This window comes from Larus michahellis, chromosome 13 (genome assembly GCF_964199755.1).
Source record: "Larus michahellis chromosome 13, bLarMic1.1, whole genome shotgun sequence".
NCBI lineage: Eukaryota > Metazoa > Chordata > Aves > Charadriiformes > Laridae > Larus > Larus michahellis.
In genome coordinates this window covers 11,163,937-11,188,131 of record NC_133908.1, presented here as the reverse complement: position 1 = coordinate 11,188,131, position 24,195 = coordinate 11,163,937, and the positions used below count along the sequence as shown (strand labels likewise).

The 24,195-nt window shown below is 56.7% G+C and overlaps 1 protein-coding gene across 25 annotated transcripts in view; it reads right to left on the bottom strand.

Annotated features, from left to right (window-relative positions):
* Window positions 1-24,195, bottom strand: part of NCOR2 (nuclear receptor corepressor 2) — a 253,248-nt gene that overhangs the window by 4,369 nt on the left and 224,684 nt on the right. For 14 of the 25 annotated variants that reach the window (XM_074606451.1, XM_074606455.1, XM_074606453.1 and 11 more), the window contains exons 26-44: window positions 23,902-24,006; window positions 22,864-22,967; window positions 20,268-20,418; window positions 16,271-16,423; window positions 15,795-15,881; window positions 14,969-15,327; window positions 13,873-14,236; window positions 11,588-11,815; window positions 11,228-11,473; window positions 10,423-10,572; window positions 9,845-9,967; window positions 9,571-9,733; window positions 8,473-9,020; window positions 6,416-6,559; window positions 6,095-6,243; window positions 5,563-5,756; window positions 3,685-3,834; window positions 3,275-3,420; window positions 1,958-2,011 (exon numbers count right to left, since the gene is read on the bottom strand). In XM_074606451.1, coding sequence (XP_074462552.1) covers window positions 1,958-2,011; window positions 3,275-3,420; window positions 3,685-3,834; window positions 5,563-5,756; window positions 6,095-6,243; window positions 6,416-6,559; window positions 8,473-9,020; window positions 9,571-9,733; window positions 9,845-9,967; window positions 10,423-10,572; window positions 11,228-11,473; window positions 11,588-11,815; window positions 13,873-14,236; window positions 14,969-15,327; window positions 15,795-15,881; window positions 16,271-16,423; window positions 20,268-20,418; window positions 22,864-22,967; window positions 23,902-24,006 — 3,618 coding nt within the window. The remainder of the gene's footprint in view (window positions 1-1,957; window positions 2,012-3,274; window positions 3,421-3,684; window positions 3,835-5,562; window positions 5,757-6,094; window positions 6,244-6,415; window positions 6,560-8,472; window positions 9,021-9,570; window positions 9,734-9,844; window positions 9,968-10,422; window positions 10,573-11,227; window positions 11,474-11,587; window positions 11,816-13,872; window positions 14,237-14,968; window positions 15,328-15,794; window positions 15,882-16,270; window positions 16,424-20,267; window positions 20,419-22,863; window positions 22,968-23,901; window positions 24,007-24,195) is intronic. The other 11 variants (XM_074606467.1, XM_074606468.1, XM_074606473.1 and 8 more) reach the window with 3 other exon arrangements.

Sequence of the window (24,195 nt, the reverse complement as noted above, 5' to 3'; positions counted from 1 at the left end):
CCGCACAGGGGCCAGAGGGCACTAGGCTCAGCCACGCCACCGTCATTCCCAATGTGGCGGTTACAGGGAACAAGCAAGGGCAAAATACAGACACAAGAACAGCAGGCCGGCGAGGGAAGCCCCACTGGCAGCCCCCCACCAGCTCGCCCCATCCCAGGGGCGTTCACGCTGGGATCGCTGTCCCTCTGCTCGGAAAGGGACGGATCCCGGGTTCTCTTGTCTTCCCGTAAAGGGGCAGGGTCTCTCCTGGTCCCCTCCGGCCAGACGCTGGTCCTCAGCTCCCTACGCTCTGCCTTTGCGCCTCCCTCCAGCACAGCAGGAGCGGCTTTAACCAGGGGATGCTCTCAGGAGGTTCGGCCTCATCCCCCCCCAAATTTTATCTGCTGCGGACCCTCGGGTCCCGGCTGGCTGCACCCTCTCATCCCAGCTGCCGACATGAGCCGGCTCCTTCTCCCAAACACGCTGGCACTGGTGAGCGTCACCACTGGCGGCTGTGCCTGGCCCTCCTACCGCAGAGTCCTGTCCCACAGCACCTCCTTCCCGCAGCTGTGGCAGAGCTGCCGTCCCTCCTACTTAAAACTAACGACCTGAAGGCCTTCCTGCTGCAGGAGAGCATTAATACTTAATCAGTTAAGTATCGATTAATACTCCTCAACAGGGATTTGTTTCATTGATTTGTGAGCCCACCTGGACATCGCTGCAGCAGGTGGCAACAGCTCGACAGCCTTCACACCGTCTTTCTCCCTCAGGCTGGTCTCTGTCCTGGGCCGGGGAAGCCCATGCTGGCCACCCAACTCTGTGGGGCCGCTTTCCACCCCTCCTTGACAAAATCCTTTCCTTAGCCGGTTCCCTCTCCTCCTTTCCCAGCTGGGCTGAAAGCCGTGGGCTCAGCAGAGCTGGGGAGGGTGCAGTGCCGATGAGGAAGCTCTTGAACCGCTCCTGCATGGTGGTCCTCAGGCTCAGCACGGCAAATACATCTCCATGGGTGTCTGGGGGACCACCCTGAGCCCTTCCCAGCACCCTGTTTCCCTGAGAGCAAGGGGGGGTCTTTGCAGGGGGGGCACAGTCCCAGGTGTTAGCCAGCGAACCCCCGGTTAGGCAGGCCGGCAGGTTAATGCTGGTTAGAGCCGGGGACCCGCTAAAGCCCACCACGGCTGCCCGCAGCAGCGCTCAGACGCCACCACCACAACAGCTCCTCCACAACCGTGCGATCAGCCTGAAACCCCCCGCCAGCCTGGAGCCCCCCCGCTCTGCACAGCCCAGAGGTCCAAGCAGTCCTGCCCACAATGCCCTTCTGCGTGGCACCAGCTGCAACACCACGGCCGGACCCGGCCACCAGCTGAACGTTTCCTCCCAACTACTGAGAAACTGGAGTCAACCCACGCTTTAAGCACCTGGAGGACTGAGCATGCTGCCGGCACCCCTGTGCCCGAGCACCCTCACAGGTAACCTCCTCTTGGTCCTCCACCACCGCCAGTTTGCCAGCGCTCACAGTTCAAGGCTATGGGGCGCTGCTCTCGCCCCAATTTGCTTTTCCAACCGGCTCCTGCAGCCTCCCCAGCCTGTGGTGGCACAGAGCCTGCCTCCCACCCTCACGTTCCTTTTCACCGCTGCCCTCCTACCCATCCATGGGTGACCACAAGGTCCCACCAAGAACAGGATGAGGTCCACCTTGCAATAGCTTAAGCCTCAGCTGGCATCAGGTGGCCAACCCTTGCTTGACTTTTAACCTCTCCTCAAACTCTGCCACGCTTTCTGAGGAACTACACTGCATTCTCTCCAACTCAACAGCAGGGAGTCACGGTGTGTCCCGAGGCCTCAGCCTCCCAGCAACTCTTAGGCTTGGTCTTATGGCAAAAGGGAAAAAGGACATGCTTAAATCTACCGAGTCTCCTGCTCTCCATGGCTGTGAGCCCTGCAGGGAATGAGGTATGGTACAGGTCTATGGGAGAGTTACCTGCTCCGGTAATCGCCGGCATATTGAAAATCTCTGTCCCAGGCTGCCCAACATCTGGAGAAAAACAAAGAAGCTCTTCAGTACGGAGAGCAGTGTGTGCGGGCTGGCGGTAGGGAGGGACCTGCCGTGCCAGCCGCAACGAGACGCTGGTGTCCCTGTCACAGCACCCAGCCTGACAGCTTCCTGATAGCATCCCACCTCCCCCAGGCACCGGGGTGGCTCTGCGGGTGCTGGCTGGGACCAGGACTAATTGCCATTGGGAGATCCACAGTGGGCACATCTCGCCAGCTGGGAAAGGGCAGGAAAGCAGAGCCCAGAGAGCCAGGGCAATGTCTTCGTGCTCAGTGCTGACCTCCCTCCCTCCAGCCCTTCGGATTACAAGCTCCGTCAAGTCAAACGCTCTCTTCTGCCTATGGGATTTCCAAAGGCTCAAATCCCCGCATCCAGGGAGCAGGTCTGGGCAGTGGGGAGGGCAAGGAGGAGGAGAAGAAATGTTAAATCAATATTTTCCTTCTTAGCTGAGCTGTTTGACTTGGATATCGCTTTCCTTAGAATAACAGAAATTCTCATCAAATAAGAGGCGTTTCCTATTTCTATATATTTTCCCTTGATAAGGGAAAGTGTGGAAGGTCACGGGGTTCAGCCACATGTCCCCAAAGGGGCATAACAATACTGTTGGCTCATGGTAATATCATCCAGGAGACGAGACAGCTTGGTCCCTCTTATCCGATGCAGCTGTTGTAAGATGGATTCAAATTGAATTAGTATTGACTGTATAATGCTGGGCTAAATTAAATTATGATCCTATCTACTCTATTAGTGGTTAATGAATGAATGGGCTGAATTTCTAATATAAGCCAGCCTGGTTAGTTTTACAGAGCTATACCAATATTGATGTAGGGCTTAAAGTAATGTTGGGGGGGATGCATCTCAAGGAGGAAAGATTCAGCTTGGCTAGCCATTCATTAAAATATCAATTGCTCTTAAGTCTCCTCCATGCTCAGCTCATTATTTCCTTCCTATTGAGGTTATCTGGCGCGGGTGGGATTGACAGCCCCAGAGCGAGGAGACGCGGGGCCGGGAAGCCTCCATGGTCTCCCCAGATGCACACAGCCACTGCTGGCACCAGCACAACTCATCCCAGGAAGCGTTTGGACCTCGCACTTCTGAAGAAACCAAGGCATGATGCAGAGAGACCTGGCTGGGAGCTCCCAGCCCTTAACACAGCAGCACCCATTCCCAAATCTCCTTTGCTTCATGTGTCCTCAAGGCTTTTTCCCCCCGGAGCCCCGCATTCGCCTCCCCCCATGTCCTTACTGTACTCCGTCTCATTTTTGTTGGTTGTGCTGAGCTTCTTGATGATCTCCTGTTTCTTGGACTTCACCATGGCAGAGTTGCTCTCAGTCAGTTTGCTGAAGAAAGCTGGAGGCTGAGTGTTGTTTCCTGGGGACTTGGACCCCATCCTGCAAAGCAAAAGACCATCAGAAACCTCTGCAACGCCCAGTTCACAAAGTCCTACCTAGAGAGACTCTTCCCTTCATGTAACTTCTCAGAATCATCCCAGGGGCTCCTGAGATACTGAGGATCTCCAACTTTTCTCCCTAGCCCTACCATATGCTACAACCTGGGATGTGACACTGCTTCTGGCTCGCCTGGGCCAGGGCGAGCGTTGGGCATGGGGGGGAACATCCCCACACTGTCTCCACCATCCCTTCCCTCGGCGTTACCTCTGGTCTATCTGCTCGCCCTCGCGGTACAGGATCGGGTACGTGGCGCTCTTGGCGTGCTCCGATTCTCCCACGCCGTCTGGTGGAGACACCGGCTCGATACAGTTGTCTGACGCGCTCCCGGCTGAGGCTTTGCTCTGCTCCGGGGACCTGCGGAGAGCAACGGGGAGATGCAATCGGTTTATTGCAACATCCTCTGTCTCTGCACAGCAGCCCGGGGTCAGGGGGGAGAAGGACTAAAATAGCTTTCCTACAGCACGGAAAAAAGCCAAACCTTCCACACCCCCGTGGGCTTACAGCGCCTTTTAACGCAAGCCGGAGGAAGAGCGCAGCTTGGGCATTTTTCTGCACCGCAGGCACGCGGAGCAGGACTGAGCCGAGACGTGGCCCAGATTTCCAGGCAGCGGGCCAGCCGGCAGCCACCCCAAATACAGCTGCCCAGGAGGGACGGCGGGGCCAGTCCTGGGACTTGCTGGCTCAGCCCAAGTGTCCCTGCCAGCCAGGGACACAACCCCTGCAGAGGGTCGGGACGTTAACCCTTTGGGGACACGGCTGTTGATTCTCCATCATATTTGTGAACACAGAGGAGGGCAGCACCCGCCACCTCCTCTGGGGCCAAGCAGGGGCTCGCTGGCTGCGGGCGGTGGGATGCTGGGACAGCCCGGAGAGGACCGACGCAGCCCCTCGATGCCTGCCCATGGCCAGTGTCTGGGAGACAGCCAGGTTTGGGTCTGCGAGGAATTCCTCATGGCGAGTTCTGGGAATTTTCGTCTTTGTTCTTTCTGTGGTTTCTTCCCCCCCCCCCCTTTTTTTTTTCCTTTCATCGCTGGGTGGCCAGGGCTGGGCTCTCTCCCCTAATGTCACAAAGCCAACTCTAGGACCAGGCAGAGCTGGGAAGAATAACCACGTTTACTGACAAGGAACCAACAGTTTGGAGACACCGCTCTTTCCTGGATGCATCTGGGTCTCTGTTTGTGTTTGGGTGGGAGGACAGACTGCGTTCTCACACTTCCCATTTTTTAATTCCATACAATAGCAATCAGACCTTCCTTGTGCTGATATCAGCACAAGGTTTTGAAAGTGACTTTAAAAGAAATAAAGGTGGTGCCTGACATGGATGGCTGCAAGCAACAGGGCGCACATATGTCTAACAAGCTTCTGCTTCACTGAGAATGATGAAGATAAAATTAACTTTGAACCAATGGAAAACATATTCCTTTGGGTTTTTCGGAACCATCTGTGGTCTGAAAGGTCACTGCGCCATGACCTGCAAGGGACTGAGGACAGTGACAGGACAAGAGGCAATGGGCACAAAACAAAACACAGGACATTCCATCCCAACACAAGAAAACACTTATTTACTGTGAGGGTGCTCAAACGCTGGTACGGGTTGCCCAGAGACGTGTTGAAGTCTCCATCAGTGGAGATATTGACAACTCAACTGGCCATGGCCCTGGACAACCTGCTCATGCTGGCCTGCTTGAGCAGGGTGTTGCACTGGATGGTCTGGAGAGGTCCCTTCTCACCTAACTGATTCTGTGACAGCAGCCAGATGGAGAAGGGGATCACAAATGGACTCTAGGCAGATCTGGAGAGCATCTCTAGAACATGAATGGCAAGAGAGGCACCACCACAGGGGGAAAATGCCCAGATCGGAAGGCAATTTTACACTCTGGGCCGTGTAAGCAAGTGATCTGAGCCCTGAGCTGAGGAGCAGTACAGCAATGTCAGCCTGTCCTACACACCACCTTACCGAGGTGCCAGGTAGCCAAGGGTACCCACCTGGCTCCTCACTCGGGGTAGCCCTGGTCTATCGGAGCTAGGACAAACACAGCAGGTGGGCAGAAACCCATCTGCGGTTGGACACTTCGACCTCACCTTTTGCCGCCTTCATTCTGCGGGGAGATCCTGGAAGCCACCACATGCTCCTGCTGCTGCAGATACGCCTCGCTGGGGGTGCGGCGCAGGTCCAGCACAGGGCATGTGGCCCCAGGGAAGGAGTACACCGGGGTCTGGATGTGGGAGTTGAGCTGCTGCGGGTGATGGCGTGTGTAGTCCTGTGTGATGACCTCCTAGAAGAAGAAACACCCATGTCAGAAATACAGTTGGTTTCTACCTCCTGCTTTGCTGAGCTCAATGAAGACAGGGCAAGGAGGAGGGAATTAGGCTGGTTTGTCCCTGTGGGGACGTAACTTCTGCCTCCTGCCTGCAGCAGCTCTTGTGATGGGCTTGTTGGGAATGCAAACAGACGGGCTGAACATGCCTGATACACCCTGCTCCCTCCAGCCCCCAGCCAGAGATGCTGAGGTCTCTAGCATCACTCCCAGCCCTTCCCCACCAGACGTATTTCCTATCAGCTCTTCCCTCCTCCCCGTAGCTCCAGCGGGAAGGCGAGAACGAGGTTAATTACACTGATGTGCTGGGCCAGCGTGACCACCCGCTGGTTCATGCCCTTGATGCTCTGGCTGGACTGCAGGGGCTGGCACTGGGGCTGGGGGCCGTCGGGCTGCCGGAGGTGCTGCAGGTGGGCTGCTTCGGGAGCTGGGGCCTTCAGCGAGCCTGGGGGAGGCACAAAGAAGACAGCAGGCATGAGATGACATCTGCATCCCCTTCCTCGAACGCCATCCCGTCACGGCACTGGGTCACGGCGAACGAGAGCTGGCGGACGAAGCCCCCCCATGCCAGCTCAGGCTCTCCTGCGCTGCCTGGCACTGCCAGCCCCTGCCCTCACCTTGCTGTTTCTGCCTCAGGTCATGCTCCCCATGCCCCTTCTCCGCATCCTGCAGCAGCTTGGCCCCTTTCTCATGGGACAGGCTGGGCGAGCTCACAGGGCTCACTGCTTCCATCCGCTCAGGGCTGTAGCCTCCGTGAAAGCCTGGGGAAACGGGAGAAGGGAGTTAAAACCAGGAGTTTGCTTGGGTTTTCCCTAGTGCCGTGGCAACCATCGTTTGTGGGTAGAGTCACACGTTCAGCAGAGTGTGGGAAAAAAAGAGATGTGGGAAAACCTGGCAGGTCACATTGCAGGGACCGCTGGAGCCACCCCTGATGTCCGGTTGCGGTGATGGCTGCAGTAAAAAAGAGGTGGCGTCTCATTCCTGCAGAGCTGGACACTCAGCAGCTCGTGGTGACAGCACAAGAGTCAGGAACCAAATTCAACCCCTGTGGGTTCACAATTTGATCCCCCCCTCTCCCCCACCTACTGAAACACAGGAAAATAAAAAACCTGCTCTGCCAGGAGGGAAAGCAACGCTCTGCAGGAGTGGTGGTGGCTGCATGAGAGGTCTCAAGTGCTTTACAAAGAAGAGCCCCAAGCCCAGCATGGCCAACAGCAGGGACTTGAAAATTGGGCACGAGGCCCTGCACACTCCAGATCCTGCTCCAGAGGCAGCAGACTCGCCCACCACAGGGGCAAAAAGGCTTCTTGACCTTTCTCTGCTTTTTAAGCCCTTTGTGTAGACTCAAGCTGCATCAAAGCGGGCAGAGCTGGAATGAGGGACCACCATCATCCTTCAAGAGAGAGGGGTAACTGAGGCACAGATGGGTTATGCTTCCACAGACCAAGGACAAAGGAGTCCTGGAGAAGGCACATGCTGCCTCTTGCCAGCTAAGCACGTTCGGTAACGCTCGTGATTTTTGCCTCCACAGACCTTTACCCTCCTAATGCTCAATTCCTAGAAACCACCCACTGCAGGCAAATCTGGCAGGCGACCCACAGCGCTGCCGGAGGGTCTCCAGTGCCCAGGCACGGACACACTGACCTTGCACGTACTCAAGGCAGGGGTAGGGGAGGACCCCCCATGGAGAACCTCCCTGCACCAGGGACGGAGATGCATCCCCATCACCCCATGCACGCCAGCACTGAAGGGACCGTGCTTTGGATCCTCCCAAGATGAAGTGTTCTGCTCTGGAAAGTTCCCTAACCAACAGCAAGCCCCAGTGCTGGTAGCCAAGGCAGATGCTTCAACCTGAAGAAGGTGTCCCACCAAATCCCCATGGGCTGCCTGCTGCTTCTGTATGCTGGTGTGAACCTGGATGAATGCTTTGGGTGAAGATTGGTCCCAGCAAGAATGACCCAGACCTTGAATCCAGCCCCCTCCCTGCACTTCCTTCTGGAGAAACCTATCCCAGTGCTTTTGTGTCCTACACAAGATTGATGCTAGGTGGTTCCCGTGGTCTGCACTGCCGAGCGTGGCTGGGCTGAGCAATACCTGGACAGCCCTGCCCACGTTGCCCTCCTGTGCAACATCCAGCACCATGATCCTGAGCGAGGACACCCCAAGTGAGGGGACCCCATCTGAGCTGCACCATGCAACAGCCTGCAAAGCCCTCTGAGATCCTGTGTGCTCAACAGCACAACCATGAGCGGGAACGCGCATTGTCTGATGGCCAGCAGCCCTGTCCTGCTCACACTCTCAGTTCTCCGCTTCGCTCGTTTGATTTATTACCCACAACTGTTACTAACAGACTGCTTGGGAATTTCTAATGATGGGGAAATCAGAATTAGCAAATTGCTATTGTCTGTAAAAAGCAATACCAGGAACTGAACAACGTTTGCAAAACAGGACTTGGCAACGGGAAAAACTAAAAGAGGGCGGGAGAAGGGAAGATCCTCAAAACACACACAAATACAAAAGTCTGAAATAACACAATAACCGGGAAGCAGAGGGACAAGCACACTCGGGGAGGTGACAAAGCCAATAGCCAAAACGTGCAACTAAAAATAGGAAATAATGAAATAAAATGGGTTTCAGGCCCCAGCTCTCTCACCTCTCCCCTCCAATTTCTTACCATCACTAGTGGAGTCGTTACTTAGCGAGCCTCTTTCTCGCTGCCCCTTATCGCAAGACATTTGGCGCATGATAATCACATCTATGAAGTTGGCCGCTGTCGTGGTGGTCTTACCGAGTGCTCGGAGCTCCTGTTCCTGCATTGAAAAGGGTTTACTTTGACTCTTTTCTCTACTGTGCTGCTCGGGGCCCGAGGCTGCGTGCTGCTGGTCCAGAGGGTGATGGTGCTGTTGGCTCTTCCCCTGTCCTCTGCTATAGTGATGAGAAGAACCAGGTCCAGAGGCGGGTAAAGGTCTCGACTCCATGGCTTTAATGGGTGAAGGCGACTGTTCGAGGTTGGCCCCACTGGGCAGCTTTGAGGTGAAGACGTTGTTGTCAGTCTGGGGTCGTTCTGCCTTGGCTTCCCGCGCCCTCGAGGCCTCTTTCTGCAGGACGGCCGGGTCCATCAGGGGCGCGTAGCCGTCCGCTGCGCTGATGGAGGAGCGCAGGGTGGAGGCTGAGGGGAAGGCGGTGGAGCGGATCGGTGATGTGGTAGTGGTGGAGGAGGATCTGTAAGGCAACCGAAGACAAGGTGAAGATGAGAGATGCACATGGAAAAAGGGGAGTGCTGTTAGCAGAGCCGCAGCATTCAGCCCTGCCTGGCCAAGGTCTTCCCAGGGCTCCTGAGCGTTGGCCCATGTTGGAGCAGGTGAAGAGGGCTCAGATGGAGCCTCCACCACAATAACTGGCCACAGGCTGTGGCCTGGACACATTGACTGGAGAGAATAAAACCGACAGGTCCCAGAGACCTTCATAACTCCACCACCAGGCAACTTTCAGCAAGAGAGTGATAGCTGTATTTGGGCGCAGGGACGCTCCTGCTTGCTTTCCTGACAGCAGTAAAAGCCACCGAGAAAAGCAAAGGAGCTGGGCATCAAAACTTGCCTCTCCCCATCACAACTTCCCTGTAAGCCCCAATCCTGCTCCTACTGAGAATGAAGCCAAAAAAACCCTTGCTTCATGTCAGAGGTGCCCCATGAGATGCTCATTAATTAACCACCACGGCCACCCTGGTGCAGGGGTTTGGGCAAGCGACAGGCGCCATGTTGGAGGGACTTACCGTAGGACGGAAGGAGTGGGGGTCTCCGAAGAGATGATCTTCATGCTCGTGTTGTGGAGCACGCTGGGGCGCTGCTGGATGGTCTCGTGTGTGCGGGGTGAGACAGGAGAGTGCTGGTGGCTGTGAGAGTGCGAGGATGAACGGCTGCTGGACTGCTCTGTACCTGGGGGAAAATACAAAGAAGGGCTTCTTCAGCTCTTCATTTTACAGTCCCAACCCTACCTCCACCCAGCACAGGCCCCAGGATGCGGTGCCAGGCTCCTCCCCAGCCTACCTGGTCTCCAGATGGGTGCGTGCTCCACCGTGGTGGATGCTAGGATGGATTTTTCACGCTCCCTCTCCCGTTCCCGCTCGGACACCGACGATCCTGACTGTTTGGTCATGTGCGTGGGGCCTCCTGAAATCCAACCAAAAGGCAGTGAAAGGGCTGCAGACAGAGCGATATTCCCCAGGGAACACCGCCTGCTCTCCACATTGCTGTGTCTGCAGAAGAGATAAGGAATGGCTCCACCCAAGGTCACCTGGCGCAGGACAGACGGGGGCAACCACTGGGACAAAACCCAGGCAAATCATGCAATAGCTGTCCTGGCACCGTCTCCACGGCACTGCTCTCCTTTCCCAAAGCTGCTTCCCAGCTGCCACTTTGGGGAAGAAGGGGGAAAAGCAAGGAAACCCCCAACAAGCAGGATCAGAGGAGCTGGTTTGAGGGAGCCAGTGTGCTGATCCCTGAATGAGAATGAATGCTGATCCCTGAATGAGCTCAGCCCCGGCACGCTGAGCTCACGGCCCTGAACTGGTTAAGGGTATCCTGCCCAACTGCTTTCCCATGGGAAAAGCAACGTGCAAAGTTACCTGGGGAGAGCGGGGAGCTGCTGTGCCGGCTGCCGAAGGTCTGGGGGGGGCCGGGGATGTAGGTGATGCGGTCCATGGTGGTGGCAGAGGTGCCAGGGGTAGGGGGCACGAGGACGGGCAGGTGTGGCACTTGGGACAGGTCGATGATGCCTGGAGAGAGAAGCGAGAGCACTGTCAGGATGATGCTGAGCTGCTGCAGCTTGGCCGCGCTGGAGCAGGGAGCGATGCTGGGGAGGGTTGACCCATCCCGCTGCTCTGGTACAGGGCAAGAGGCGCCAGCACGCACGCAGCCCCTGGGTGCTGATTGTCAGGGGAGGGGACCCTTCTGTGTGTCCTGCTCCTGGGAACAACGGGGAGAAAAATCTTTCCCTGAGGTTTATCCCTGCTGATCAGGCCTGCAGGCAGCATCGGCCCGAGACCAGCACAGCTCCGCCTGCGGAGGGGCAGCAGCACCGCACCCCGCGCGCCCCCCAGTGTGCTCTGTTTTTTCCAGAAAGCCAGATATCCTTCTGGGAGTGTTATTTTAATCTCCAAAGGCCAGCAAGGCCAGGCTGGGAAGCGCTCCCATGACCCAAAACCAGAGCTGCACATAAGGAGACTCAAGTAACTAAAGATGGACAAAAAAAGCATCGAATTCCCCTCCGTTGTCCTCCACGCTGATCAGCCAAGTTCCTACGCTGCTGGGTGACACCGTGCTGCTGGCTTGGCCCTTGGCCCCAGCACTGGAGCTGGCAGTGCTGGTGTGACCCAGCCTCCTCCTCCCGAAATGCCCCCAGACCCCCCGAGGGTGCCGTGCCAGCAGGACCTGCTGCATAGTTGAGGGCAAGGGAGGGCTCCCGGGGCGACAAGCCTCGCAGCATGTCCGCCCGCTGTGCCATGGCCGTGGCTGCGGCGTTGTGGTGCATCTGCTGGGATGTGATGTAGTCGTTGATGATGGTCTGTCGGTTCTCCATGGCAGCCGTGTCCGGGTAGCCCCGGATGAGGTACGGGGGGTAGAGGTGGGGGTACGTGGGGCTCGGAGCCAGATGCCTTGGCAGGTAGTAAGCAGCAGCTGGGAGAGAAAAGGATGCAGACATGAAGTGGCTTTTCCCCAGAGACCTCAGGCTTTTGAAGCATAACAAGGAAAAAACCAATCCCAAACAGACTGCGCTCCCGCTGAAGGTACCTGCTTCCAGTTGGATTCCCCTCGGGATGGCAGCAGGATCGAAAGCCAGCGGGATGTGTCCTCGGTACAGGTCAACCCCGCTCACGCCACGGAGCAAGTGCTCATACGGGGAGATGGGGTGGTGGTGGTCTGCCACCGGGGCATGTGGAGATTTGGAGTTGGTGAGCTCTCTCGATGTGGGGGTGATCTTTCTGTCCTGGGACACCGGCTTCCCGGCAGTGATGCTCCCTGCAGCAAGCAGAAGGAAATGAGTCAGAGACTGAAGCACTGTGGCCAAGCCGTGTCCCCGAGGGATGCTAGCAGCTACCATGAACTCGAGGGACCTTTCCCTCCTCCCTGCACCGCCACGCCATGTTACGCCACCAAGACTGAGGTGGGTCAAGCCCCGGTTACACCCGAGAGGAGAAGCCTGCCCTGAACAGTCCCTCCGGCCCAGTGCATCCATGCTGGGCAGTCTCCGAGTTCATCCTGGCCCGCACAAGCAGCCTCGGCACGAGGAGGTCACCGCTGCCAGGCAGAGCCAGGGACCCCCAAACTCCTGGCAATGGTGACGAAACACAGTTCAGAGTGTTCGAGCACCCGCCACCCTCTGGAGCCATAAGCTCTTGGCCCAGCACATGGAGAGGAGGCTGGATCATGTCAGGGATTTCTCTTGGTGCTCCCAACGTGAGCTGGGCATTGGTGGCACTTCTTGCCCAACCCGGGATGAGTGGTCTGTAACAGCAGGCTGGGGACAGTGGCTGACACTGAGCCACCCCAAGCAGCGTGACCAAACCCCTTGCACCGGATGCCACACCAGAGCTGGGAGCAAGGAGCATCTCCCTTGGGCACACACAGACGGATCCAGCCCCGCTGTTGCTGGCTTTAAAACAACCTTGACTGCAACACGGGCCATGCAAAGTGCCGCTCCTGCTTCTTCCATGAAGCTTGGTGTCTCCACCCGGCTGCTAAAAAATCCAACCTACTGCTGGGGCAGAAGGAAAGCTCAGGTGACTCTGGGAAAGGTGTTTTCCAACTCTGACCCACGCCACAGGGACTTCTCCTGCAGATCCTCTGCACCCCACAACACTGTGAGCTCCAGACGTGCAGAAATCCACCTTCTCACTGGCATTTTGCAGGAACATTGACTTTTCCCTTGGGATCCCTCCCCACTGCCCGGGCGCTGCCTGCCCTGCCTTGTGCTCACTGTATGTGCCAGTCTCAAAGAGCCGCCAACATCTGAAGGCTTCTCCCAGAATGACAGACCTAACCGGGAAGAGAGCAGAGGCTGCGGCAACGGGACACACCGACCATGGAGAGCTGGAGCTGGCCCAGCTGGCAGCGAGTGATGGGGGAGGTTTTTTGGAGGAGCTCTGCACTGCACAGCCCCATCTCCCACTCCTCGACGGGGAGGCACAGCCTGGCCTCAGTTTTCAACAGACTGCGATGTCTTGTGCTGCACGCCCCCAAATCACAAGACTCTTGGGTTAGGACAAGGATTTACAGGCAGGAGATGCAAAAGGCCCTGAAGCGGTTACCTGCAGCTAGCAGGCTTGGTGGGACAAGGCGTCTTAGGGATGGGCTTCAGCACTGATCCTGTCCGCAAACGTGCCATGAAGCAAGAGGGTTTTACGTGCCGTGGATCTGAGCGTGTCTCACCAGATCACCGAGCCCAGCCCAGCCACGCGCCTGCTCCCTGGGAGCCCCAGGTCTGGCTGCGGGGGCAGGAGATGACTGATGCCAGCGGGCACGGGCAGACCCTGCCTGGCACCGGCGGACGGGACAGGGATTAGATGTTCCTGGAGATGAGGCACTTGGGAACCCAGGTGATGGATGATGCATAAACACAAGAGGTGGGCAAACACACACCAGATTGGTGAAAAGTGTGCAGATCCCCCCACCCGATGCACCAAGCGCTGCTTTCCTGCCCGCCCGCAGAAACAAGGGTGCCCTGGGCCAATGCTGGGACAGGGAAGATGCTTTTGGAACTCCATGAGCTCCACCAGCCATGGCCCAAGTCTCCCTTCGGTTACCCTGGTGCAGACGTGGGGTGCCCTCACATCAACGGTGCGAGCACCCCCAGGAAGGGAGCTGAGCCCCAGCCGTCCCCGGCAGCCGCCCCAGTGCTGTGAGTCAGACGTGGGTGCGGGGTGCTGGGGAGAACGGGTTCGACGGGCACCTGCCAGGAACGGCTCGGGCAGGCGGTGACCCCACCTCAGCCATTGACCCCACCTCAGCCATTGACCCCACCTCAGCCATTCAGCTTGCTAGAAATCTTAGCATCGAATAAAAGGTTTGCAAAGTACCTTCATGCTGCCGTGGCGTGGACTCCCGCGTGGAGACCGGAGACCCTCTGTGCAAGTGGCTGCCGAACGCTGTGCTGTGCCCTGCCTGGTGGTCCTCATAGGCGAGGGCACTTTGGTGGGGCTTGCCCGGCTCGGGTACAATCACAGGAGCCCCTCTGGCAATGGAGCCACCCGAGTTTGTCACCGGGCTTGGCCTGTTTTTCAGGCTCTCTTCGTAAGCTCTCTCCAGATTCCTCGGGTCTTGGATGACGTCCAGTGAGTGCACAGAGTGAAAAGTCCTGCCGGGACTGCCGATGATGGACCGCACATCGTGCTTTTTGGTACTCGAGGAGGAAGAGCCGCTGTCGTACTTCAGTGGGGTACCCTGGGGACAGAAGGCAGAGGGGACATCAAAGGGGCACAGAGGAGAAGGGGATGCAGTGACCGCATCCCACCAAGTTTCAGTGGGACTTGTGCTTCCTCGTTCAGTGGGTCAGTACACCAGTTTATTTGGTCAAACTGCAACAGCCATTGGCAAGGCAGAGATAATAGCTCTGCACGGCGCAGGGCAGGGTGGAGTGCCCATCTTGCATGTCTTGTTGTGCTCCAACAAGATGATGATGAGTCACTGCTGAAGGCTGGCTGTGCCCATCACGCCTCTCTCCTACACACACTGTGAAATGAGGTAGGACTATGAGGTGCCATGGGAACCCTCCAAATATTTGGAGCCCAACAGGAGACAGCATGCCATGTTTCATCCTAGCTACTAGCCTTGCTGGGTTGACACTTGCCCATAAAGGGAGGAGACCTAGATTACACGCACCCAGAGTCACAACTGCCGAGGGCACCAAGCTGACTCTGGCCTTGAACAAGAGCCAAATGCAGCCCTTTCTGTGCACCCGTGTAGATGGAGCATCACCGTCTTAACGTGTCAGGGGTGCTGAGCTCCCTTCCCTGGGTTTTGTGTTTATCCATTGGGAAGGACCATAGAATGGTTTGGTTTGGAAGGGACCTTTAAATATCAAAGGATGGGGAAGGGCAACCTGTACCCAAGCAGAGCCTCAGCTCTGCCCAGTGATGTGTTTGCAACCTGAAGGCCTCTCTGCTCTCCTTTTACCTTAAGAATGGTCCCCAGGGTCTGTGCAAGGACAGCAGCTTGAGTAGGACCGGTCTCGTTCACTGTTTGCCCCATATTCACCTGCGTGATGGAGCCTTCCTTCAGAGGTCTCGTCAGAGAGATGTCCGGTGTCCGCCTCAGCTCCTCCCGGGGAATCTCATGGATTGATCTTCCCGCTTCTTTCACCGTGGCCACGAGGCCTTCATGGGCTGGTTTCATTTTCAGAGGAGTGAGGCCCTCGTGAGACCTGACCTTGTAGGCGTCAGATAAGTCCCTCGGTGGAGTGTTTTCCCTCTTGAGCTGTTTGGCTTCTCTTCTGAGGTAGTCCTCATGGGCCTCCACGTAGGACCGAGGTATTCCTGCAACCCCCAAGCAGACAATGGATGCAGAGGGCGATTCCCCAGCCAGACACTGGACTCCCAGTCCCCGTGCGGATGCTTAGCTCAAGGGGGTCTCTACTTAACACATGCAGCTTGGGCACTGGTACCCAACTGAGCACACAGAGCAGCTGTACCACTAATGCAGCTGTACCACCTCGTATCTACTACCACTTTCTGTATCCATTTCACACTAGTTTCAGCCTGCCCTCATGTGAGTCACTGAGAATTTCACCCCTGACTTTGATAAGAGCTTAGGTCGGTAGAAGTTGAGCAAGACTGAAAAATCTCTCTGAGCACAAAGCTGAGGCTGCAGACATCTGCAGCTGGACCTTGGATGTGTCCATCTTTGTTTCCTCCTGCCTTAGCCTGACAACAAGAACAAGGGGCCATGCATGTGAGATACTTCCCCACGTTACCTCTGGCCACCTTCTGCTCGCAGACTCTACCTTGTGTAATTGAGCCCCGCATGTGATGCTGCTCCTTTAGATTATGGGGACTGTGTCGGTCCGGAGGGATCGCTCGACCCATGAGACCTAGAAGAGACCAAAGGGGGAAAGTTGGGTTGTGACACAGGAGTTCATTTACAATGAACACATGACAGCATTACCAGGGACTCCTGGGACAACAAGGAAAAACATCAACAATTTCTAATTTTTTTTCCCCTTTTTTAAAATGTGCTTCCTTTTTTCGTAGTCCTGAAACTGGTCTACCAGGACAGAAACCAAAGGCAAATGGGCCATTCTGCGTCCCTTGCTTTCCCATGCTGGTCAGACGCGGTCCTGTTGGGATGTGTTGCAGGGTACCAGCTAACCACTGCCAAAACACGGGCAGGGGAAGGCACGTCATGTAGACAAGGGATAGGATGGGGTGTCTGCGGGTCACTACTAACACAGCATGGGTGAAAAGTTTCACCCAGACCCACCTTCAATGCTGGCAGATAAGGTATCACGGGCCGACAAGCCCCGGCTGATCCTCCCCTCCATCATATCGTAGGTCCGCTTGGTTCCTGTGGTCTCATGTGAAGCTCCTGAGCTCCTGCTGTCTTCTTTGGGACACTGAGAAGCAGTAACTGCACCTGGGGAAGGAACACCGAGAAGCACCATTAGGAGCATGGAAAGTCAGCACCGGCCAAGGGAGGGTGTTTACTGCTGTTTGCGTGCGTTGCTGGAAGGTCAGATCCCATCCCAGCATCAGCCACCACTCAGCAACGCCAGAAACATCGCACGAGGTTGGCTTCCAAGAAATTCAGCTGGTGCTTTCTCCCCTCCCTGCCTGCCTCAGACTCCAGATCTCTGCCTCCTGCTCGGGTAGGAGCATCCACCCTGTTGTGTCCTGCTCCCTCCCTCCCCAGTGGGGGTCAGACGTAGGCAGCAGGACAGCCCGGAGCCAGCGTGGGGCTGGTGTGAGCAGCTGCGGTTCCACTGAACTTGGCCCTGTGGGTCTGGGGATTTTTAATTTTTTTTCCCCCTGTTTGTTTTGATTTTTGCTAGACACCTACTGTTTGGGATCTTGGCCAGCCTTAACATTTGCCGAGACACTCCCTGGGTGAGAAAACCAGGGAAAAGGGGGGAGAGGCAAAGCTGGGAATGATTCCTTTGAAACAGCAGCGAGTGCGCACAAGAACTGGGAGAGACGGCCCAAAGTCCCACGCAGGATTGATAGGGGAAGCACCAGTGTGACAAGAGGCCACCAACCACCTGCTCGTCCAAACCCGGAGCAGATTCTTCTGCAAATCAACAGTGGAGACCTGTCCTGAGCTACAGCCCCCACCCCTCTGCCAGCAGAGCCCTGGCCGTGCCAGGCAGCATCACGCCCGCCCTGGGCAACAGGCATCCATCGTGCGCAGCCAGCTGTGAACTTAGCAGGCAGTTTCTGATCCAGCCGAATGCCTTGTACGTAACGAGCTCTGAGCAGGGATGCTGCCTTGGAAAGATAAACACCTCTGCTCATCATCCCTGGCCTGGCCACCCCTGCCAAGGATTGCCGGTGCCCTAGTCCTCTTCTTCATGGGCAGAGAAGGTGGTTATACAATTAGAGGAGGAGAAGTTAAAAGCATTCATTCCATCGCGGACAATCGGGAACAAAAGTCCTCCTCGGCAAAACCAGTAATTAATAAAATGGGATTATTACAACTTCACACCCACTATCAGTTTCTGCGAGCAGCACCCACTCAATCCAGAAAGGGTTTGGGGCTGCGTGTGGGGAAACAAGAGGGGGATCTGTCCCCGAGCCTTCGCTTCAGATTCATTTGACAGGAGAAATCTGGGGGTGATGTTCAGAATCAGCCAAGCACCTTTCGGCAGACGCCTGCTCCCTGTCATCAAGGCACATCTGTTGCCAACAGCCCTTCTGCAGAAGGGGACGCGGTCCCGGGCACCCTTTGTACCGCTGGGAAGCAGGGGGAGGGCGTGAGGGAGAAGAGAGACTAAACAGAAAGAAAATCACTCCAAACCCACGTCCCTTGCCTTGCAGAAGCCATCAGCAATCATATGCAGAATGAGAATAACCAATCTAGCACAATTCAGCGCGCACATGCTACAGGATCTCGTCTCATTACAGCTCTTTTATTTTAAGCACCCTCATGACACTAAAGAATTTGCAATTTTTTTTCTGCTTGCCAAAATTCATAATCACCAACAATTTCAGATTTCTTATTTAATTTTTTTTTTTCTTTTTTTTTAACTCTTCTGCTCCAGGCTGCGAAGCCTCACGGGGCTGTGCGGGGGGAAGGAGGCAGGCAGCAGGGCTGGCTAGGCTGCAGAAGCAGGCGAGATTACTCAGGATGCGATAAATGCTATCAAGCATGTAAAAGGCTGCCATGGAGAGGAAGGAATTAATTCCTCATCCGCCTCCACGGGGGGTAGGATGAGAGGCGATGGGCTCAGGATGCAGCCAGGGAGATGGGCTGACACCGATGAGTCCGTGCAACGGGGAGGAGTCTGGTCTGCAGGGCTCCTTTGCTGCCTGGAGCGGGATCTCTGGGCACGAGCAGCCCTCGCTCCCTGGGAGCCTTCCCCGTCGGCACTGTTTCTGACATCAGCCTCAATTCGACTCCAAGCCCAGGCAACGGAGATTAAAATAGCTTCTTGCACAAACAAGTCCCGAAATGCTTCCTGTGTCCTCCCTGGTCCGAGCGCTGCCAACTGTCCCAAAGGGCGCCCAGACACAAGTCTCCCGCAGTGACACTTCTTATCTGGGCTAGAGTTGACAGGGAGTGTAGACAGGCATGGGACAAGACGGTTTCCACGCGGCGGGCGAGAGGCACCGTGCCGAGCCCTGTCCTGAAAGGTCCCTGCGGTCCCAGGGCACACACAGCCCTGGCATCAGCTGCAGCTTGTGCGTTGTCACCTGTGGCCCGACCTGAACCCTCTGCCTCCAGCCTCAGGTGAAACAACCAGCCTGCGATGAAACCAGCTGCCTGTATTGTGGGCAAGAGGAAAGGGACGCAGTAGGTCTGATGATAGGGCCTGGGCTGCCAGGCAGGCTAAAAGGGATGCTCTGTCCTGGGGAGGGATGTGGAGGGTTCAGGCAGCACAGCAGCCGGCCAGAGATAGCTACTGAGGTGGGCGAGCACAGCTGAGGTCAGGATCTGCTCCTTAGTCATCTCCAAATTCAACTGAGAAGAGAGGTGACACACGAGGACGGCCACCCCTGTGCACGCCAGAGCACGCACTCAATATTTTACCCCAAGAGGACGCCGGACTGCGAGGCTGTGGTGTCTGTAACTCATCTCTTCCCGACCCCAGCTGCAGGCGAGGAGGAGCCCGGCTCCATGCCAGAGATGCCCGGCCCAGCACACGTTGAACAGCAAGCACGGAGGAGTTGTTTCCAGCTTCGCTGGAGAGGAACATCTGCTTATCTCTAATGGGAGCCACTGGGGCTCGCAGAGCAGCTTTGATGGCCAGTGCTGCGATCGGATGAGCAGGCGCAGAGGAGGCAGGAGCAGCTGGTGACTGCACGCTGATACTGCTAATGCAGCGAGGCACCGTCGGCATTTACCGAGGAAGCACGTTACCGTGCAGCGGGGGTGCGAGCTGCAACACAGCTCACAGGTCTCTCCAGAGCCCTCTTGGGAGCAGCCCGGCTCCTTGCCCGGCTTTGCCTTCCCGTACTCTGTTTGCACTGGTCCCCAGCAGGGCAGGGTCAGCCTAGTTAACGAGTGACACCATCTGTGCCAGTGGCAGGTCTCACCCCAGACAGGGCTCTGGCAAGGTCCCTCGGGATCCTCAGCGCTTCTGGGCGATAGCAGCTAGCAACAGGCCGAGGTACGCCCCAGACGGGCTCCTTGTGGGACATGGGAATGGCTTCACCCCCTCCAATAGCTACAGATGCTGTAGCAAAGCTCACAAGATACCGAGGCACGGTGCTGCTGGGCCCAGGAGGACGCTGGCAGGGCAGACCCAGGCTGGGAAAGCTGTATGGTGCCCAAGACGTTGCGGATAGGAATCTGACGTCCGAATAAACCTTTATGCCAAACTGCCTAACTTGCCTCTATCTTGCACGTTCTTGAGTCCCACCTCAGCCCAAGAGCCTGGGGATGCTCTGGTAGTGTTTTTGGAGAGTCCCCTCCCGCATAGGGTCGCTAGGGATGAAGGCAATACCTGCCCATCTGGTCCTCTCCTCCCCCCTTCTCCCCAAAACCAACCAAAAGCAGAGACCTTGTCCACCGCCATGGCCCCATCGTGCCCCTGACCACTGGCAAAGCCACCTACAAGGCAAGATAACCACAAGGGACTGAGGGAAACCCAGCTGGGCTCTACGCAGGTGGGGTGGGAGGGGAAAGAAATGATGCTGGAAGCAAAGACACAAGGCCAGATCATTGCACTTCGTCAGCCTTTCCTCAAATAGCTCCCAACTCCCAGCCACAGCAGCACAAACCCCCAGTGCCTGCCCTAAAAAGGCAGAGGATTACGACTTACCCTCGTAGGACAGCACGTGGCCTTTCTTCCCTTCGTAGATGACATGTCCTTTGGGCATGGCATCCTCTCTCGCCTTCTCTGCTCTGCTGGGGCTGTCTTCTCCGATTATCCTGGTAATGGTTCCTTTGTACAGCACTTCTGCCGGGGTGCCCTTGGAAAGCCACCAAGATCCATATTTAACAGTGTCAAAAGCAATTAAGCAAGCGCGCGCACAGGGACAGGCTGTTCCCCGCGGGAGGCTGCACAGAGGGAGAGCGCGCCCGGCCTCCGCTTCCTGGCACAGCCAACAGCGAGGGACTTGCAGCTTAATTATTGATGAGGATGATAACGAGGAGCGGTAAAAAGGTACGTGATCTGTGCGAGGCTGCTGGGAAGAGGTGGGGGGCGAGGACAGCGCAGATCTCCAAAATTGCAGCTCTATGGCCCTGAGTGTTTTGGTGGGAGGTACCCAGCTCATTTCCACCCCACGGGTTTGGGGGGACAGGGCTGGGGCCGCCCTGGGGACACCTCGGTGATGGCAGGGACTGCTTGAGCATTAGCTTTTCCCTGCAGCCTCATTTCCCAGCCTGGTACAGCAGCCACGGAGATGTCCTGTCCAGCCAGGGCACACCTACTGGCAGCACGTGTGACCTTCAGAGAGCTGCCTGTGCACGGGAGCTGGTGGCTGGCAGCACGCCCGGGCAGATGGCAGGCATCAACAAGACTGGTCCCGGAGCAGGTCGGCGAGCAAAGCCTGCCATTTAGCTCTCCAACAGAAACAGGATCAGGCTCCTTACACAAACTGGTGTGAACTGGAAACTCCCTTTCCCCGGAGGCACACATGGACACAGCTCACAGCCACCTGCCCCTCTTCGAATCCCCTTTAAAATACCCAGAGCCGGTCGTCCTTGTAATTACCACCCCTCTGCCATCGAAACTTGTTGGTGCCGACCAGGAACAGCCACCGTGGGGTGACAGTCCCCCGCCTCATCGCAGGGAAGGCACAGTGATGGTGACGCTGTCAGAGCGAAGCTCTTGATTGACACCCGCCTACTCTGCTCGTTTAACCCCACTGCCCCCCAGGACTGATGCTTGTGGGAAGCCATGTCCCAGCCGGCTTTGCTGGTGCTTCCAGGTTGTGCCAGGGCAGACTATTTCCCCACTCCAGCTTGGAGATGCCCCTGCTCTGTGCCAAGCCCTCTGAGCACCGGTGGTCCCCAAAACCCCACTGCAGCTGCCGGGATGTCCCAGCGTGCCGGTTCAATGCTTGCCCTCGCAGTACACCCGGTGCTGGCTTTCCCAGCGAGCTCTCCCAGCCCCAGGTAAGTCATCTTCCTTCTGCGGACGTGCTCAGAGGGGATTTGAAAGCAAGTGATGACAGATGGCTTCAGAGCAGAGAGCATATATTCAAGATCTGCCTTCTGTGAACTGGATGACTAATTCGAGATCAAATATCAGCTCTGGTACTGGGAGCTGCTGCCGGAATGGGGGGCTCCTTCTCCCCAGAGGGCGCGGAGGGATGCAGGCTGCTGGGCCAGCAGGAGAGGCAGGTAATGCCCTGTGTCTGGTCTTGGTACCTTATTCTCAAGCCAAACAAACCTATCTAGATGGATGTAAAATAGTGTCTCAGCAAGCTCTGCTCGTCTTCTGGTCTCTGGCACATGGTGCACTAGACCTTTCATTGCTGCCCATAGCTGCTGCGGGGGCATACGAGGGGATGGCGCATGCGTTTGCTCTGACGGGTTATTTACAGCCCTCGAGCATCTGCTCCTGGCAGCTGTAGGACGCAGGGCACCAGGCAAGATAAGCCTTTGCTCTGGGCCAGGATTCAGGTTCAGGTCCCCAGGGCCAAAGAGAACATGGTCACCCTCCTTGAAGGAGGCAGGCAAAAATCTGTGCGTGAGTGGCTTTAAATACCTGAATGATGGCCAGACAAAATCCCCACGGGAAACAGATTATTTTTTTTTTTTTTTTTTTTTTAATGCTCTCCAGTCTCTTACCAGATGAGCAATAACTCACACTGCAAAAAACTATCGCCCGCTTGCCAGCTGCTCTTCTGAAGATGGATGGTGGAGATTAAGGCCAAAGTATCTTCCTGCTCGAGAGAGCAGGACCCCCCAGCACAGCACGCTCAGCGCTGGCAGCAGACCTCGCTACCTTACACGCACCTCGCAGCCTCCCCCTCTCCCCTACCCGGACGGGGCCTTCCACCCTTCTCCTCCTCCTCTCTGCTCCGCTTCCTTGCACCAGCAAGATTATTTTCCCAGAGCCATTTAAAGCTGCTTTCGCCTCTGTTCCTGACAGCTACGAAAAGCAAAGGGGGGGTATTCAGACATGCTGTAAAGCTCCGCATCGCTGCTTGTCGAGCTCTGCTCTCTGCAGGCTCGGCTCACGGGACAGGGCTCGTGACAACGCCAGCGGAGGCTGTTTGCCAAGGCTGTGGCCACAGACCTCTCTGAGGGGCTCCACGGGACAGGAGCATCGCACAGCCCCGCGCTGCTCAGCCCCGTCCCGCACACTCAGTGCGCCCCGCAAACCCCTGGTCCCCGCATCCAGCACCGCAAGCTGCAGCCACCAGCCCCCAGGAAGCAAAACCCGCCAAAGACGAGGGACCTACATGTGTGATGGACCCTCGGTAGGTGATGGGTGACTCTGGAGGGGGTCTGGATGTGGGTGTTCCCTTGGTGATGCTCCCTCCCGAGGCAGAGCTGAGGGAAGTACCTGTAGGACACAAAGCCAGTGAGCTGGGGGCTGGATTTGCCGTTCAGCACAAAACCTGTGGGGCTGAGACTACTGACTGAGTGCAGGATTTGACCCAGTCTCTAGCAAGCTGAGGTACTGGAGGGGAAGCCCTCCAAGAGATGTCAGCGTTAATTCCCAAGCCTTGAAGAGCCCTTCCCAGCCCGTTCCCCGAGGCACCCAACCCTGTGAGACTGGGGCTGGGAGGTGGAAAAAAACGGGTATTTTGAGGCTGTGAGCTCCCTGCTGCCTTCATGGAGGGGAGAGGCAGATCAGCAGGCCCGGGAGAAAGCACAGCCTGTCTCAGCCTCTTCTGATGGGATGAGAGCAGATCTCCGGCGAGACGCAGCTTGGGGTGGTTTGAGTTCATTTGCTTGTTATCTGTGCTGGGTTGGAGCCAGCCCACTGCACTCGTGCATCCCACTGCCTTAGTTGGGGGGGTTTCACGAACCAGAATTTGCACTTAAAAGCAACACCTTTGCATTTATTTTCTTCCGCCTAGGTAATGGAGAAAGAAACATGGGAGGGCCAGATTTAAATGAAATGTGGTCCCTGCCCAGACGCAGCAGCAAAAGCAAAGAGCCTGAAAACCAATTAATGGCAGGTTTTGCTTTGTCTTGACCAACAGATTTTGGGGTGCCCCTCGAAAGCTAAACCTCTACCAGGACCAATGCCTGAGGCCCTGATGTGGGGAGGTGGCTAGAAGCAGTGAGACACTGCACAGACCTACCTGCCACCCTGCTGGCAACGCTGGAGAAAAGGGGCGAAGAGATGCCTTCGGCTGAGCACAGCCCCGGAAAGCAAACCCGAAATCACCAGGCAGCCACAACCAGCGTGGCGTTCACCAGGCTTGGTAGTGCCAGCATCCCTCCCCTCCCGCAGCCGGGACGCACGCCTCCCGCCCCCGGCTCCTCACCCCGCAGGATGGAGCCCTCCTGGGATGGCTGCAGAACCAGACTTTCCGGCTGGCTGGCCTGGCTTCTAGGAGAAAGTTGTTCCTGCTTTACTCCAGGAAAAGGCACTGGAAAACATTAACCACGGATCAGCGTAGGTGCAGGGGCTGCTCAAGGCTTTCATCTCTGCCAGCCCTGGGTTGGCACCTCCTTGGCACCTTCGCCAGCCCCACCGCTTTGGGATGGCCTTCACCAAGGCTGCAGCAGTCGGCAAAACACACAGCCGCCAGCGAGCAAAGCCAGACCATTGTTCTCGC